The sequence below is a fragment of the Alligator sinensis genome, unplaced genomic scaffold (assembly GCF_000455745.1).
Source record: "Alligator sinensis unplaced genomic scaffold, ASM45574v1 scaffold1806_1, whole genome shotgun sequence".
Taxonomy (NCBI): domain Eukaryota; kingdom Metazoa; phylum Chordata; order Crocodylia; family Alligatoridae; genus Alligator; species Alligator sinensis.
Genome location: NW_005843247.1, coordinates 150,824 through 165,345, shown reverse-complemented (window position 1 = coordinate 165,345; position 14,522 = coordinate 150,824). Strand labels below are relative to the sequence as shown.

The following is a 14,522-nucleotide window of genomic DNA, read 5'->3' as shown; positions in this document are numbered from 1 at the left end:
GGGCTAAGCGAAACTGGCACTTGCTGATGGCAAGCTCAGCAAGTTGTTTCCATTTCTGTTCTGACTGCAAAAAGAAAAAATAAATATGAAAAAAAACTTTCTTCAAATACTGCATAAAGTATATTTTTAAAATGTCTTCAAAAGCTGCAGACAAGTATTAATTCAGCCATTTGCCAAAATCTTATTCGTCCTTCATTAGGATTGGATAACATCCCTCTACAAAGGATCTTTATGTTACTACAGCCTCTCAACTTGCTATTGTTCCAAGTGCACATTAATAGCAGGATTGTGGTATCCTGCACATTATGCATGACAAAAAAGGAAGTTTATGCAACTTTATTGTGACAACTAATAGGGTTTTCCATCCAGCAAAAGGAATAAAACACGAGAAATAAGCCTGAGAGAACATGACCAATTTGCTGTATCCATCCTTAGCTTTACTCAGAAATAACAGGAGCAGGCAGACAAAAGTAAGTAGGAATGTTCAAATATCTGCTCTGCATCACAACATACCAAATCTCTCTTTAAGACTTTGGCCCTCTTAAATTAATCTCAACATGAAGGGATGTGTTTTCAGTACACATTTAACTCAGTTTGTTAACCAGATGAATTTTGTATTTACCTCTGCTTCCACTGCAAGCTGGTATGCAATCTTTAATTCTCCAAGCTGAAGAGCAAGCTCAAAGCGATGTTCAGGATCTGTGGATACAGCAAGAGCTTGCTGTTTGAAGCCCTTAAGAAAGTAAAATTCATATTGTAGTCATCAGATTCAACCATACCCTACCTAGATGCATTTGAACAGGACTAAGCCATCACCTTTTACCTTAATACAAAAACTTTTTTACATAGGCAATAACAAAGATTATTTCTCTCAATTACATCCTAAGGCTTAATGTAAAAAAAAAAAAAAAAAAAAATATACTAATATAAACTTTATTGGAGGAAAAAAATCAAATGTGTGCATGCAATAATCTGACATTTTCTTCCACAGTAAATTAAATCTAATTAAAACTATTTCTGGAAAAGCTGCAATTCTATATTAGCAACCTTGTTTAAATTTTGCAAGACTGATATATAGTTTCCTTGCCTGTTTTTCAAGAAAATGTGCAACTCTGGTCCTCTGTTCCTTTGGAATCGTGGGAAGAACTTTATCAGCCATACTGAAGTCTCTCCTCATAACTGCAGTTTGGTACTCAAGCACTGAAACCAGCAAGGAGTAACTGACAATATTTAGCTCTTTGTCACCCAGATAAAGCCTGTTGTCCTTAGGTATATAGCCCAACAAATACATTGTCCTGAAACAAAAAGAATGTTTTTCTATCACAGACGCCTAACAAGCTAGCAGCTCTGATAACAGCACACATCTAAAACCTTATTCTGGATTTACTAGCAAAACAAACATATCTGGGAAACAGTGTATTCTATGCAAGATTACAGTGTCACACAACACACTTTAAACTACACAGTAAGAAAAAGCAATGCAGTCTGAAAGGTCAAGCAATTTAGTGGCAAGTTGAAAAACTTCCCATAACATTTTTAAAAAGCTTCACAAAACGCCATCACAACAAACAGACTCACCTGTCCAAGTGGGCAATAGTGACAATTTCTCCTCCAACATAGTAGTTAAGTCTGTTCACGGAACTGGTATAAATAAAGCAGTCACCTACCCACAATCCTGTTTTCACAATCTCCTGAATCTCACCCAGAACCTACATGGAAAGCATTTTTTAAAACGTATTTTAACAACATTATAATTGTGTTGGGAAACCTATTCAAATTAAAACTTAACATTCTATCTTCTGGAGCACAAAGCATAAGTTAAAGTATTTAATAATAATTTTGTCAGTTAAAAAGCTCTTTTTAAAATGTACATCTTTTGATCAGTTAAAAAATGGTACCTTTACCACAGTTGTCTGCCTTAACTCTTAGATCTGTATGCAAGATTTTTTTGAAGCATTAATTTAGAACCCTTTACAGCACATGCCCCAAGACAATTCTTGCACATCAGTTCTCATATATATTATACTGAAATAAAATTACAGAGAGGTGAAAGCTATTATTAGTGTATTAACTAATTTTGGGGGTTTTAAAAATAATTAAATGAGGAAGTGGAGGGGTGTGAATATTCATTTTAAAATACTTTATTTTAAAAAGGGCCAAAATCTCTTAAATCACGTTTTGGCCAGAAGCATTCCTGAGTTGGTACTCAATGCCTCAAAACAAAATTTGTAACAGAAAAAAAAAATTTCAATTTACAATACCTTTTTTTTGTTTATTAATAGCTAACTGTGTGCCACTAACATCTTGCAGATTAAAGTTAAGCTGGTACCAGTGCTCTTTCCTGCCCAGGGCAGGGGGTTGGACTTGATGACATACTCAGGTCCCTTCCAACCCTAACATCTATGAATCTATGAACTTAAAGACTAAACTGCTAAAATTAAGAGGAAAGCCTCTCACTGATTTCACTGGGCACTGCCCTGGCTGCTATTAAAACTGAGAATGTGATTACCTCAAAAGCATCTTCAATGCCATCTTCAGTGACTCCCTCATGTGTTTCCTGTGCTACTGCAACTTTTTCAGACAGGTATTTCAGAATAAAGAATGATTCCTCTGTGGCGATACAGACAAGTTCACCTGAGTCAGACCAGAAAATCTACAATAAAAACAAACATCATTAAAAGTTTCAGGGGTTCTATTAAGAGAGAATGACAAATTAGGTATTACAATATTTGTTAGCTTGTGCTTCCAGTTTTGGGCCTCAACATGATATTAGTTTCTGAGTTTCTCTCCAATATAAAATATGGAGACAAGAATTAAAAATAATGATTCTTCTCTCAAATTCACAAGACTACAGTACCAAATTCAGAAAAACTGTATTCTAAAAATAATTCACAATAGGACATACACAAACTTAAACTGGCATCTGGCAAAACTCACATGTTTGGGCTGAATTTCAATTCTACGGATCAGTTCTGTGTTGTCCCAGTCATAGAATGCCAAGCCATTAACAGATCTTACACCTAGTAAGAAGCCTCCATAGATACCTTCAAAGGGTGGGGGGAGAAATTAAGATTTAATTAAGCTACACTTGGTCAACATAAAAAAAAGGCTTATCAAGATTTTTATTAAGGTAGATTTATGAAATCCAAATAAAAACTCACCTTCTGCTCCAAAGTCAGGTTTAAAGGACTTCTTCTCTTTGAAGTTCTTAAATATCTTTACAACACTGTTGCTTTCTCTGATTGCATACCTAAATGCAGCAAAAAGTAACATTACAAAATATTACTGAGCTAACAAGATAAAGAAACACTACAACCATAAGCTGTTACAAATTGTTAGCCATCTGGGTTATTTTAGTTGCTATTTCTTCCAAATAAGGGTGTTTTTATTTATAATTTGATTACATGAAACTCTTCAGTGTCTGTTATCCAATCCACATTTTAACTTTGCCCAAACTATGAACTGGTCTGAATCTGAAAACCAACAACAGTGCATTTAAAATAAAAAAAGGATGTAATTCTTACTCTGAAGAATCATGTGCCCATACAAATTCCTGGGCAGAACCAAAACTCTTGTTTCTCAAAGCCATAGCTGTGTAAATGATGTATTCACCATCCCCACATACTACTACAAACCTAAAGAATGATAAAAAAACAGTGTTAGTGAGCTGTACATGCAGGTTCATAACATGACTGGAAATAAATTTATCTGGAAAGTGATCAGAAGCTCCTGCCAGAAGGAGCAGCTGCAGAAGCATTCGGAACAGAAGTCTGCAGACATTCAGAGAACCTTGGTTCTCTGCACTTTCTGCCCTGTTCCAAGCAAGTTTACTTGAACTCTCTCCCGCCCACTCACTTCAATTCAGGTTCAATCCATACCCCCTTCTCTTCTTCCCTGTCCCCCTCATATCCTTTCCCTTCATTTTATTTCCACCTTCTCTAAATTAAATCCATTAAAAAAAATAAAGGCAACAAACGTTTTGTTCATTCCAGCACATTGTTCATGTTGCTTGTGTGTTTTAAGCTTCTCTCTACTCTGATGCTGGGCTTATTTAGACTATAATCTCTTTGGGGCTACAACTGCTACAATTCTGTGATTGTTCAGGGTTGCCCATTCTTGCTTGGCCCTTAGGCTTCACCCTAGCATGTTTCTTGTATAGCACATTTCTAAATTAAAAAAGGAGTTAGAACCAGGATTAAAATATTTTTTCCAAATGTCAGAAAAATTCATTACCGTCCATTAGGGTTATGTTGAATAGTCTGAGGATAGATTTCACAGCTCCCCATATCCTTTACAGCCAGTGGCAATCTTTCTCCATCTTTAATTTCAGCATCTCCCATAGCTTTCAAGTTAGCCTGTTGGACTTCTGAGTGCTTAGCCCAAATAATTTTCCCATTAGCATCCATGGACATGGCAGGTTCTTCACGGCCAAGCTAATAAGAGCAACATATAGATAATTGGCGGGGGGAGGAGAAGAGAGATTCTTAGTTAATGGCTTTGCTTAAAATGAAAATGAAAGGCCCCATGAAAATATATCTAGTAATTTAAAATGCCAGTTTTCATTACTTTAAAGCAGAGGTGGGCAAAATATGGTGTGCAGGCTGGATCTGGTCCACCAGTTGATTGTATCCAGTCCACGGCTTCCCCCAGGGTTCAGTCCCACCTAGGGCAGCCAGCCCTGTGCTTCAGACTACACCCACCCCATGTCTGCCAACAGTACCACCCTGGCCCCAGCCTAGGCCAGTGTGTGTAGCTTCCCGGCATGGCTGCTCTACCACTGCTGCAGCCTCTGAGGTACTGCTCAGCTCCCCCAACCTCCAGCACCTCCTCCTGCTGCACTGCTCCAGGCAGGGTAGTGTGGGGAAGCAGTGATGGTTGTGGGGGCAAGTCAGGCACCACATGCCCAGACAGGTGGTGGGGAACATTCTAGCTGGGCACCTCCTGCCTCACCATGCAGGGCTCCAGCTCCAGGCTGCCTTCCCCCTATTCAGGTGCCTGGCACAATGAACAGCCACCTATATGTGGCCGAGTGTTTGGAAGGCAGCCCTGCTGGGAAGCTGCATGATGGGAGGTGCATGGCAGGTGGGAGTATGGCCCCATGAGAGGTGCCACAGGAGGGATGGAAGAGGTAGGATGTGGACTCCCCCATGTGGGCGAGTTCTGCTGCATGTGCCCTCCCCCCTTCCCTGGCTGGTTCATAAGACAAACACTGCATGTGCCCTCCCCCCTTCCCTGGCTGGTAAATAAGACAAACCCCCCCCCCCACACACACACACAAAATATACAAGAATAAGACTTTATTTTGAGCTATTATGCAATTACCTCTATATATACACCCTACTCAAAAAAGAAAAATTAGGACAAAAATTATTTTTGAAATAAAATTAAAATATTAAAAGATCAAACATCAACTATAACATATACAATTGGTATTTTTTATTTATAATTCATTAAAATATCTTCTGAAAGATTGTATGTGTACAGACCTCAACAGCTTACCAAAATTCGTTAAGTGGCCTATCAGCCAAAATAATTGCCTACCCCTGCTTTAACAGCTGTCTCAGTAATACAAAAATGATCTTTTCACTAAAACATGTTGCAAGTACCTTAACAATAATGCTGCCTTCATCATACCCCAAAGCCACGTTATTAGAACCTCTCAAGCTGGCCACACACCACACCCTCTCCATGCCATAGTTTAAGGTACTTTCTAGGCGATAAGTGCTTGAGTGCCAAATGCGGACTGTTCCTGGAGAAAAATAAAATAATAATTTTGATTTCTTCCTCTCACAGGAAAGGGAGGGAGGTATTTGACATTACACCTTTTAACAGTAAGCATTCAAAGATGACACATCAAACTAACACCCAACATTTTAAATTTACTAGAATCTTAATCTCTCAGTCTGAGCCCAAGGTCAGAGAGAATGTGACATTTAGTTACCTCTGATCTCAAATGAGACATTTCTGACACCCAAGTACTGAACTATTTTGAGTTTTGTCTTCTCTTTTCTTTCCTTTTTTTTTAATTTTTTTTTTTTAAAGTCTGATCCAGGAGGAACACTTCAACTTTAAAGTTAAGTCTAAGCAAATTGAAAGTATCACTACATAATCTGGCTGTGTAGCCTAGATGACAGAACAAAGCTGAGGTTGATTAAAAAAAAAGAAAAAAAAAATTACTGACAGAATTGTGTGGAAGTCATGTTAATATAGCCACATATTTTAAAAACAGAAAAACTTCAGTTACCATCTTCAGAGCCCGTGATGATGATTGGGAGCTCAGGGTGGAAGCTGACACAGGATACGTTCTGAGCATGTCCCTCTAGTGTTTGCACGCAAGTTTTATTCTGTAAGAGAAGTTATACATACAAATTAAAATAAAATCTTAACATTATGGCATCATCAGATTCAATCTGATAAGATCAGTAGCTTTAAAAGAAAACTAATGTAAGAATTCTGAGAGCACATATTTTTCTCATTTTTTCTAGGTGATACATACTTCTACTTCAATTTGGTTCAAACAGCATACTATAGCCCTCACTGAAAAATGACACCAAATATGCCATTACTTCCCACAGATGTGGTGGTTTCTCCTTATTTCCCAAGTCCATCAGGTTTGTATCTATAAAACAATCTTCTTTTCAGTGTTTGCTGACATGCTAGCAAGACTAGTATCTATGCTCATCTTGTCAAACCCTGAAGGCTAAACAAAGCTCTGAACATAATCACAAGGGAAATTAATTTAGTGTTATCCTGGTTGGTTTCGGTTTGTTTAGTTTTTGTTGTTTTGTTTTGTTTTGTTGGGGGCGGGGGGGGCGATGCTTGAGGCATCTATGACTAAATGAAAGGAATTCATTCACATTCACAGCTATACATGGTGGCAATATCCTACGCAGCCATTTATACCACGCTCATCATAGGAATGGGAACTTTATAGTATCAGCTACAAGCTCTCACTTTCAAAGTAACTTAATCTAAAACAGTATGATTTAAAAACTTGAAATCAAGCATAGAATATGCCTTTACGACAGTTCTCCCTTCCCTCCTGACAGCTGCCACAGTGACTTCCTACCATAGTTAACTGCAAAAAAGCCTGTGAGCACCAGAGTATGGCAACACTCCACAGGCCCAGCCTTCTCTTCTCTGTGCCCGATTTAGCTCATGCCTAAAAAGTAATGGACTTAATCTCCCACTTCTTCCCCTGTGTCCAAACCCAAGGTGCAATATACTAAATGAGGAAAAAGCAACACAACCAAGACCAGAGATGACAGAACAAATAGCAATAAAGGGATTAAAAATAGTCTGAAAAATTAGAAAGTGGATACACAAGGAAACAATGGCAAGTCTGTCTCAGGAGTAAGGGGACAAAGACAGAGATACAATCCACCGCAAGACAGTTCTAGAAGAAAATAATCCAGGCTGTTAAAAACAACATCAACTTAAATCTGAAAGTTAAAACAATTGTGAATTAATTGGTATAATTTCACACAAATTTAAAAAAAAAGTGTGGTATATCATTTTGACCTAGTAGTTTCAGGTTGTTTTTCTTCTGGAAATTTGATCGTAAAATATGTGACCTTATTTTCTTCTCAAAGATAAGGACATTGCAGAACATTTTCCCGTTGTTCCTTTTCCTCCATTTCCATGGCTTTGCTACTGAGATTTCCCAGTAATCTGAAGGTACCAAAGCATGTAAGAGCTAAACACACTGTACCTGGTAATCCCAGATCTTAACAAGGCGATCATCTGCTCCTGAAATGAGATAGGGCTTATCTCCTCCACTATAGTAATCGATACAGTTCACTCCTTTTTCATGGCCTTCCAAAGTGAAGTTAGGCGAAGAAGAACCAAGCTGCCACACCTTGAAAGAAAAAAGAACCAATCATATATGAACAATGATCTTTCTGACAATACCGTCAGAAATGAGTTGTCTTAGTGCATTTTTTAAATCCAGAAACAGGAAGTCTTCACAAATGAAGAGCTTACACCACTGCTTACTATTTTCTTACCAAGATGAAAACTGAAGGTAAAGGTACACCAATATATCGGTCACGTATCGTATTGGTACCAATAAAATAAAAATTTTATTGAAGCCATGGGTGGCTTCTCCAGGGGGCACAGGGCGGTGGGGTGGCTCCCCACTGCTCCGTACACCCTGGGGGACACGTTCTCCCCTCCACCAGATTCCAGATTTGTGTGTGGGGTGAGGGCAGGTTGCCCACTGCAAGTTCAGGGCCAGGGCCTGCACCAGCCTGTTCCCAGCAAGGGACTGGGCTGTGGTTGCATTCAGGGTGGGTGGGGGCAGGGTGTGGTGGGGGCGTGGCACTAGGAAGAGGGTTACGGGGAGCTACAGGGAATTTTTGGGTGGCTGTAGCCCACCCTATAGCCACCCCTCCCAGTGCTGCTGCCACTCGCCCTGCCCCTGCCTGCTCAGAGTCCAGCCCCAGCTCAGTCCCCCTGCTGGGAAGAAGCTGGTACAGCCCCTGGCCTCTGGCCTACCCTCATGCCACACACAAATCTGGGGGCGGGGTGCCTGCCCCCCACACCTCCCTAGGGGTGCGCGCAGTGGTGGGGTAGCTGCCCCTTCCTCGTCCACCTACAGTCCCCGGATGAGCCACCCATGGTTTCATCCCACTCCTGGGGTTGCATTCACTGTCCTGGCTGGGCAACACCTGTCCCTGCTTCACCCCCACCCTTACGGTTGGGGCCTCAAATTGCCCCTTCCCCCCCCAACAGACTTCTTACCAGCTGGACGCTGCACTAGGCTGCGGGGGCTGCATACCTGTAAATCAGCTATCAGATTAGCATTAAATTGGTATGACTGGTTAATAATTGACCATAGGTATCGGCCAAGAAAAATCTTTAAATTGGTGCACCCCTACCGTAAATCAATACACTTTGCAGATTAAGTCCAAAGCAATGAAAAGGCTTTACTTGTTAATATTTTCTCTGAAGTGAGCAGAGCAGATTTGTACGACTGTTTAACTATAACTTGAGAGAGGTTAGGCCAACTCATGTAAGTCTTTACATATAGTATGGCACAAAAATCTTAATAAAACACAAAACGTGTAATGATTCTTCCATTTTCTATCTAGAGACCATAGGATTACATATTCTGTCTGGTGAATATTTCACCAAGATTTGTTTTAATGGTAGTTCCTGTACCTTGATTGTCCTATCCAACGATGCACTGGCAAATTGATTATTATCCTTTGGATTTATGACAATTTGCATAACATAATGGGTGTGGCCTTCAAACACCTGAGAACAAGACCATTTTTTATCCCAGTCCCAGAGTTTAATAAGCATGTCATCTGGGGAAAGAAAAAGAGTCAGTCTCAAATATTCAATTATCTCCATTTCTAAATTCTGTAGTCTGTAGGTTTAATAATGATGGGTCAGTGAAAGTAAACTGTTAACATGACATCTGCAAAAAAGGGGGTGAAACTGCTATATAATTTAGCAGATGTGGTGTTCTTCAAGCATACTGTTTGACTCACTTTTCAGTGAGGTTCAAAGGCAAAATGCAAATGTATCTGTTATGAGCATAATGGGACATATAATAGGTCTTTTTCTGAAATCTCTTTTGGATTTAGATTACATTCCTCAAAAATAAAAACACACGCTAACAGAGAAACAATATGCATTTTCCATTATCCGTCCCTCCAATTAACAATGCTAATTAAAATATACATCCGACAAGCCCTTTCTGAGTTTGAGTATATAATAAATTCTAAAGCAAGGAAAATAAAAAGGTATAAATAGAATGAATAGATTAAACCAACATATCCTTTAGACCTCATTGACCAGTTTGCCATTGGAACTAGTACTTTAAAAAAGCCTAACACCACCATTGACTCCATTTCACCTATGCCTCTTTTGTCTTCTTTCAAGATAGCCACTTCAATTGTATTATTATTTTTGTTCAGAAGGTTGTTCACTTTAGTTTAATTTCTCAGGCTCCACTTCTGTAAGGATCTTTGTAGTATTTCTTTTTTACCTCAAGGCATTCTGAGCAAACCCCTCTGAAGATATGACTTCCTTTAACTTTTTAAGGATAAAGACTGGTTAGCTAGTGCCTATATCTTCCCCTTTGTCAAGTGTCAAGCTCAGGCAGTACATTGATCCACCTCAAACACTTCTGTGTACCGCCCATCAGTACAAAAGGCTCAAAAATAAGTCATGTTGGCTTAGCAGGGAGTCTAGAATGAGGGATACAGGCACAGTGAGAGGCCAACAAGTCTGTATGATGGATATTCTGTTTAATGTAGTAAGCATTAAGACATTTCCAGTATCACTCATTTCCCAATCTCTTCTTAAAAGCACTGCCATGATGCATAGTTTTAACCAAACTAAAATTCATCTTAATATACCCAATAACAGTGTGGCAATCTGGCCAATAAGATCTGTAGCATCCATATGAACTTTGCACTTGGACATTAAGCAACTTTAGGGCTTTTATTACAAGAGCCTAAACTGTTACATTCAAAACCTAAATATAACCAATATTCCACCAAAAATGCAAAAGCAGTTAAGCAAAGAAATAAGAAATGACATGTGATATGTAAACTACTTGTTCAACACATCTTATTTCAACAACAACAGTACATGACACATGGTCTCTTATTAGGTAGAAAACAGCAGTTTGATTATAGTTGTTGGAGAAAAAAAAAAAAAAAAAAATCAAGCTCTATCTGAAAAGTCTTACCACTGCTGGTCAGAATGAAGGGCTGTGTAGGATGTATGGCAATGCAACGAATATAATCTGAGTGTGCTTCAAACATATGAACTCTTTCCAAGGTGTTGTAATTGAATACCCTAATTTGCATGTCATCCTATGGATAAAATATAAAACACACTAAAATAAGCCTCTCTGTTCAAGTATACTTCACATTAAATAACAACTACTTAAAAGCAATATTCCACCTTAAAAAGATTCTTAATCCACAGTTCTTTAGGAACTTGTCTTTGAAGAAAGAAAACAGTGCCAACTGGCACAACTATTCCTGTTTAGTTTTGGTTTATAACACATTGTTGTATTTCAATACATTTTTAACTGAGAAAAAAATAAACTAGGATTGAAATTTTCTATTAGTGATCCTTGCTTAAATGGTCATTTCTTACTGTAATGAAAGTAGGAGCTACTTGAAGACAACAAACAATTATGAGAAAACAAGAGCTGCTATCCACGTAATTGTAGTGAAACTTGACATCAATGCCAAAGGAGTATGCTGCTAGAAAGGATTACGCAAACACTTTATGGCATTATCAATCCCATTAATAGCTTTAATTAATTAGCTTTAAGTAATCGCATTTTGGATGCAACACCAATGAAACATGGCTAAGCTACCACAGGATAGGCTCCTTTTACCACAGGGTGAAAGCACATACACAGGCAGAACAAAGCAACCGAAGTGTCCATTTCTACTTCTAAGAAATTGTTTTTGTGCCCATTTAGCCATACCTGCTGAAAATCAATGGAAATCAGGCACTCCTATAAATATCTTTTGACCATTTTTTTCTTTACATTTTCTTGGGCCCACTTTCTCCTCTCCCTTCCTACACACCTGCTTGCAGAGTTGAAACTGGAAAAGTGTACATGAAAGCCTTCCCCACAGCATGACATACATGTTGTTATAATAGTGCATTGGCCAGAAAGCATTAATGTTGACCAAGACAACCAAAGGTGTAGGAAATACTTTATTTTATATTTGGTAACAAACTAGGGAGACAGAAAACCATTTTTCCTCAGTACCTTTTCAAGGACATTAACCTTACATTTTAAGTTGTAACTTTAGAAGTTTAAACATCTTCAATCAAAAACTGTGATTTCATTTATTTCAGTGAGCAGCAAAGGCTCATATAGAGGTATACTAATTTAAGCTCACATCTGCAGCTACGTGTCTGTGAACACATGAAGAAAAATTTCAATTGAAATCCATAGAGAAGCAAATCAATAAACAAAATAAAACAAGCACTTACAACTATATACAAAATGCACATATTAAGAATGTATTACAGCCTGTAAGGTTGCAATGCAACTTTACAAAATATTATCATTCATTTTATTACACTGATAAAAACAGTCAATAGATGAAAGTAGCTTACGTTCTAAAAGTGAACAGAAATGCTTCCAAGGCCAAGCATCTGATATTAAAAATAACTGAAGACAAAAACAGAAGATAACTTTTAAATCTGGTTCCCTGGATGGTCTATGACTTCAACCTACTCGAAGAAACACTGAAGTACTATCAAGACCAGTGTTTCCCAGCCAGTGTGCCATCAGAAATGAAAGGTGTGCTGCAGAACTTTGTCATGGCAATGAGCTACAATAGGTATGAGGATGGGGAATGCCTTAACAGGTGTGCTGTAGAAAATTTTTATTAATGTAAGGCTATCTTGGGTTGGAAAAGGTTGGGAAACACTGATATAAACTGTTTTTAACCAACTTATAACAGCTGGGTGCCAGGCTTATATTTGCTGACAGCATAGACTGGGTCTATACTGTCAGATCAGCGGGGATCTGGGTTTTCTGTGTCCCACTAAAAAATGGAGGACAACACAGACTTTTCCCCTTTGTCTGAGGAAAATGTAGATTTCTCATTTTAACAGAAACCTATGGATTTTGCAGTGTTGCAAGGAGCTCTCTGCAAGCTGGCAGAGTTCTAGCCTGCAAGGGGCTGGGAGGGAGTGGGAGGGTGATGGTCAGGTAGGGGGCGCCATGTGCACATATATGCACATGGCTGCCAGGCAGCCGGGAAAGCAGGTCCCCCAGGTAAGTGGAAGGTGGGTGGACTGAAGCCCCCCACAGGGAAGGAGGGAGCTGGGCAGGGCTAGGGCTGCTGCCCAGCTGGGCAATACATGGGGCTTGGGGCCTGAGGCCCCAGCGGGGAGTGGGACAGGGCCTCAGGTGGCTCATCCAGTGGCCAGGGAGAGAGGCCAGCTCCCCATCGCTGTGCATACTCCAGGGGATGGGGGGACCCGTACTCCTTAGATTTGTGTGTGGGGCAGGCTGCCTGAAGCAGGCTCGGGCTGCTGCCCTGCTGCCCTCCCCTGGGGCTTCCACAGACCAGCAAGTGCGACCCAGCCCTGCAGGGCAGAGCAGGAAAGCTTGTTGCCACTGCAAGATCCACACTGGCCTGGCAAGCCGTCCCCTGCATGCACAACAGCAGCGAGGGTGGTGGTGCAGGGTTGTGCCCCTCACTGCTGCAAAGTGGGCAGGGGATGTGTCACCAGGGCAGAGCCGAGCTCACAGCTGCAACAAGCTCCCCTGTGCAGCCCTGCTCTGTCCTGCAGCACCAGGTGTACTGGCTGGGATGTGCAGGCCCTGGGGGAGGGTAGCAAGATGGGAGCCTGAGCCCACAGCAGGCAGCCAGCCCCTGCCCCATGCACAGATCTGGGGGGCATACAACCCTTTGCCCCACCGGGAGTGCATGTAGTGGCAGGAAACTGCCCCCTTTCATCCCCCGAAACCGCAGCAGGCAGGCAGCCAGGCTCCATTCTATAACAGCAGCTGCCCATCTCCTGCAAGAGACTGCAGACCCAGGTCCCTGGCCCCATAGCCCTGGCAGCTGGGCCCCCCTCCAGCAAAGGTAGGAGACAGGGAGCTGTGGGTGGGAGGCAAGGGGCACCAGCAAGACTAGGATGGCTATGCAGGAGAGGGAGAGACATTAGCAGAACCACAGGGCTGGAAAAGGGAGGGGCAACAGCAGGGCCAGAGGGGTTGTAGGGAGGGAAGGGGTGGGGGGAAACGAGGGGCCTTTCATTTTAATCGTGGATTTTGCAACTTTTTTATCAGAGAAAACCAGGATCCCTGCAGATCAGCAACCACTTCAAAGTAAAAGCTTACAGTTTTCACTGCTATCTTATTAAATAGATTAGAAAAAGGTTGGGGGGTGGGATTTTGGGGGAGGGGGGAGGGAACAGTTATTACGTCTTATTGCCTAGTATGCAAATTAGTATCAAATAACAATTGCAGGTGGTGAAAAGGTATGGGGTAAATACAAATAAGAAAAGAAAAAGAATGATAACTTACTGCTCCTGTCACAACCCAGTTCTTTCTGGCCACAAATTTAGCAGCTCTCACTGGCAGATCACATACTTCAAAGGTCTTCACTAGAGTCTACAAATGAAAATATTAGAGGTATATTACTGAGAAAATGCCAGTTTCAAACAGGCTCCACTTTTCTTGATACAGCCCAATGCTTTGGTAGTTGCATATATAAGAATGGGAACAAAGGTTATGTATTCCTTTGGATTTGGCTACAAAGAATGAAAGTATTTATACTATAGCATAACTATAACTAAACTGCCAAAATTCTATCGAACATCTCACGTCTACTGGAATAATAAACTAGCATGGAAATAAAAATGCCTTTTTGCAAAAATCACAACATAATGTTAAAAAACAAGCCCTGAAACATCTTATTCCTCAGGATTTGTGAAATCAACTGCATATTACACTGGGGCATCATGCAGACTGCAAAATGACGAGTTTCTACTAGGGACGCACTGATAGAGATTTT

At 40.4% G+C, this 14,522-nt stretch overlaps 1 protein-coding gene across 1 annotated transcript in view; it reads right to left on the bottom strand.

The window, feature by feature from the left end:
- The window catches only part of COPB2 (coatomer protein complex subunit beta 2), a 22,845-nt gene that overhangs the window by 4,278 nt on the left and 4,045 nt on the right, over positions 1 to 14,522 (bottom strand). The window contains exons 3-17 of the mRNA XM_006038092.3: positions 14,033 to 14,119; positions 10,706 to 10,832; positions 9,163 to 9,311; positions 7,712 to 7,858; positions 6,245 to 6,344; positions 5,607 to 5,749; positions 4,234 to 4,433; positions 3,525 to 3,635; positions 3,162 to 3,250; positions 2,938 to 3,044; positions 2,510 to 2,653; positions 1,579 to 1,709; positions 1,088 to 1,295; positions 623 to 733; positions 1 to 64 (exon numbers count right to left, since the gene is read on the bottom strand). The exon at positions 1 to 64 is cut by the window's left edge and continues 163 nt beyond it. Of these exons, the coding sequence (XP_006038154.2) occupies positions 1 to 64; positions 623 to 733; positions 1,088 to 1,295; positions 1,579 to 1,709; positions 2,510 to 2,653; positions 2,938 to 3,044; positions 3,162 to 3,250; positions 3,525 to 3,635; positions 4,234 to 4,433; positions 5,607 to 5,749; positions 6,245 to 6,344; positions 7,712 to 7,858; positions 9,163 to 9,311; positions 10,706 to 10,832; positions 14,033 to 14,119 (1,918 nt within the window). The remainder of the gene's footprint in view (positions 65 to 622; positions 734 to 1,087; positions 1,296 to 1,578; positions 1,710 to 2,509; positions 2,654 to 2,937; positions 3,045 to 3,161; positions 3,251 to 3,524; positions 3,636 to 4,233; positions 4,434 to 5,606; positions 5,750 to 6,244; positions 6,345 to 7,711; positions 7,859 to 9,162; positions 9,312 to 10,705; positions 10,833 to 14,032; positions 14,120 to 14,522) is intronic.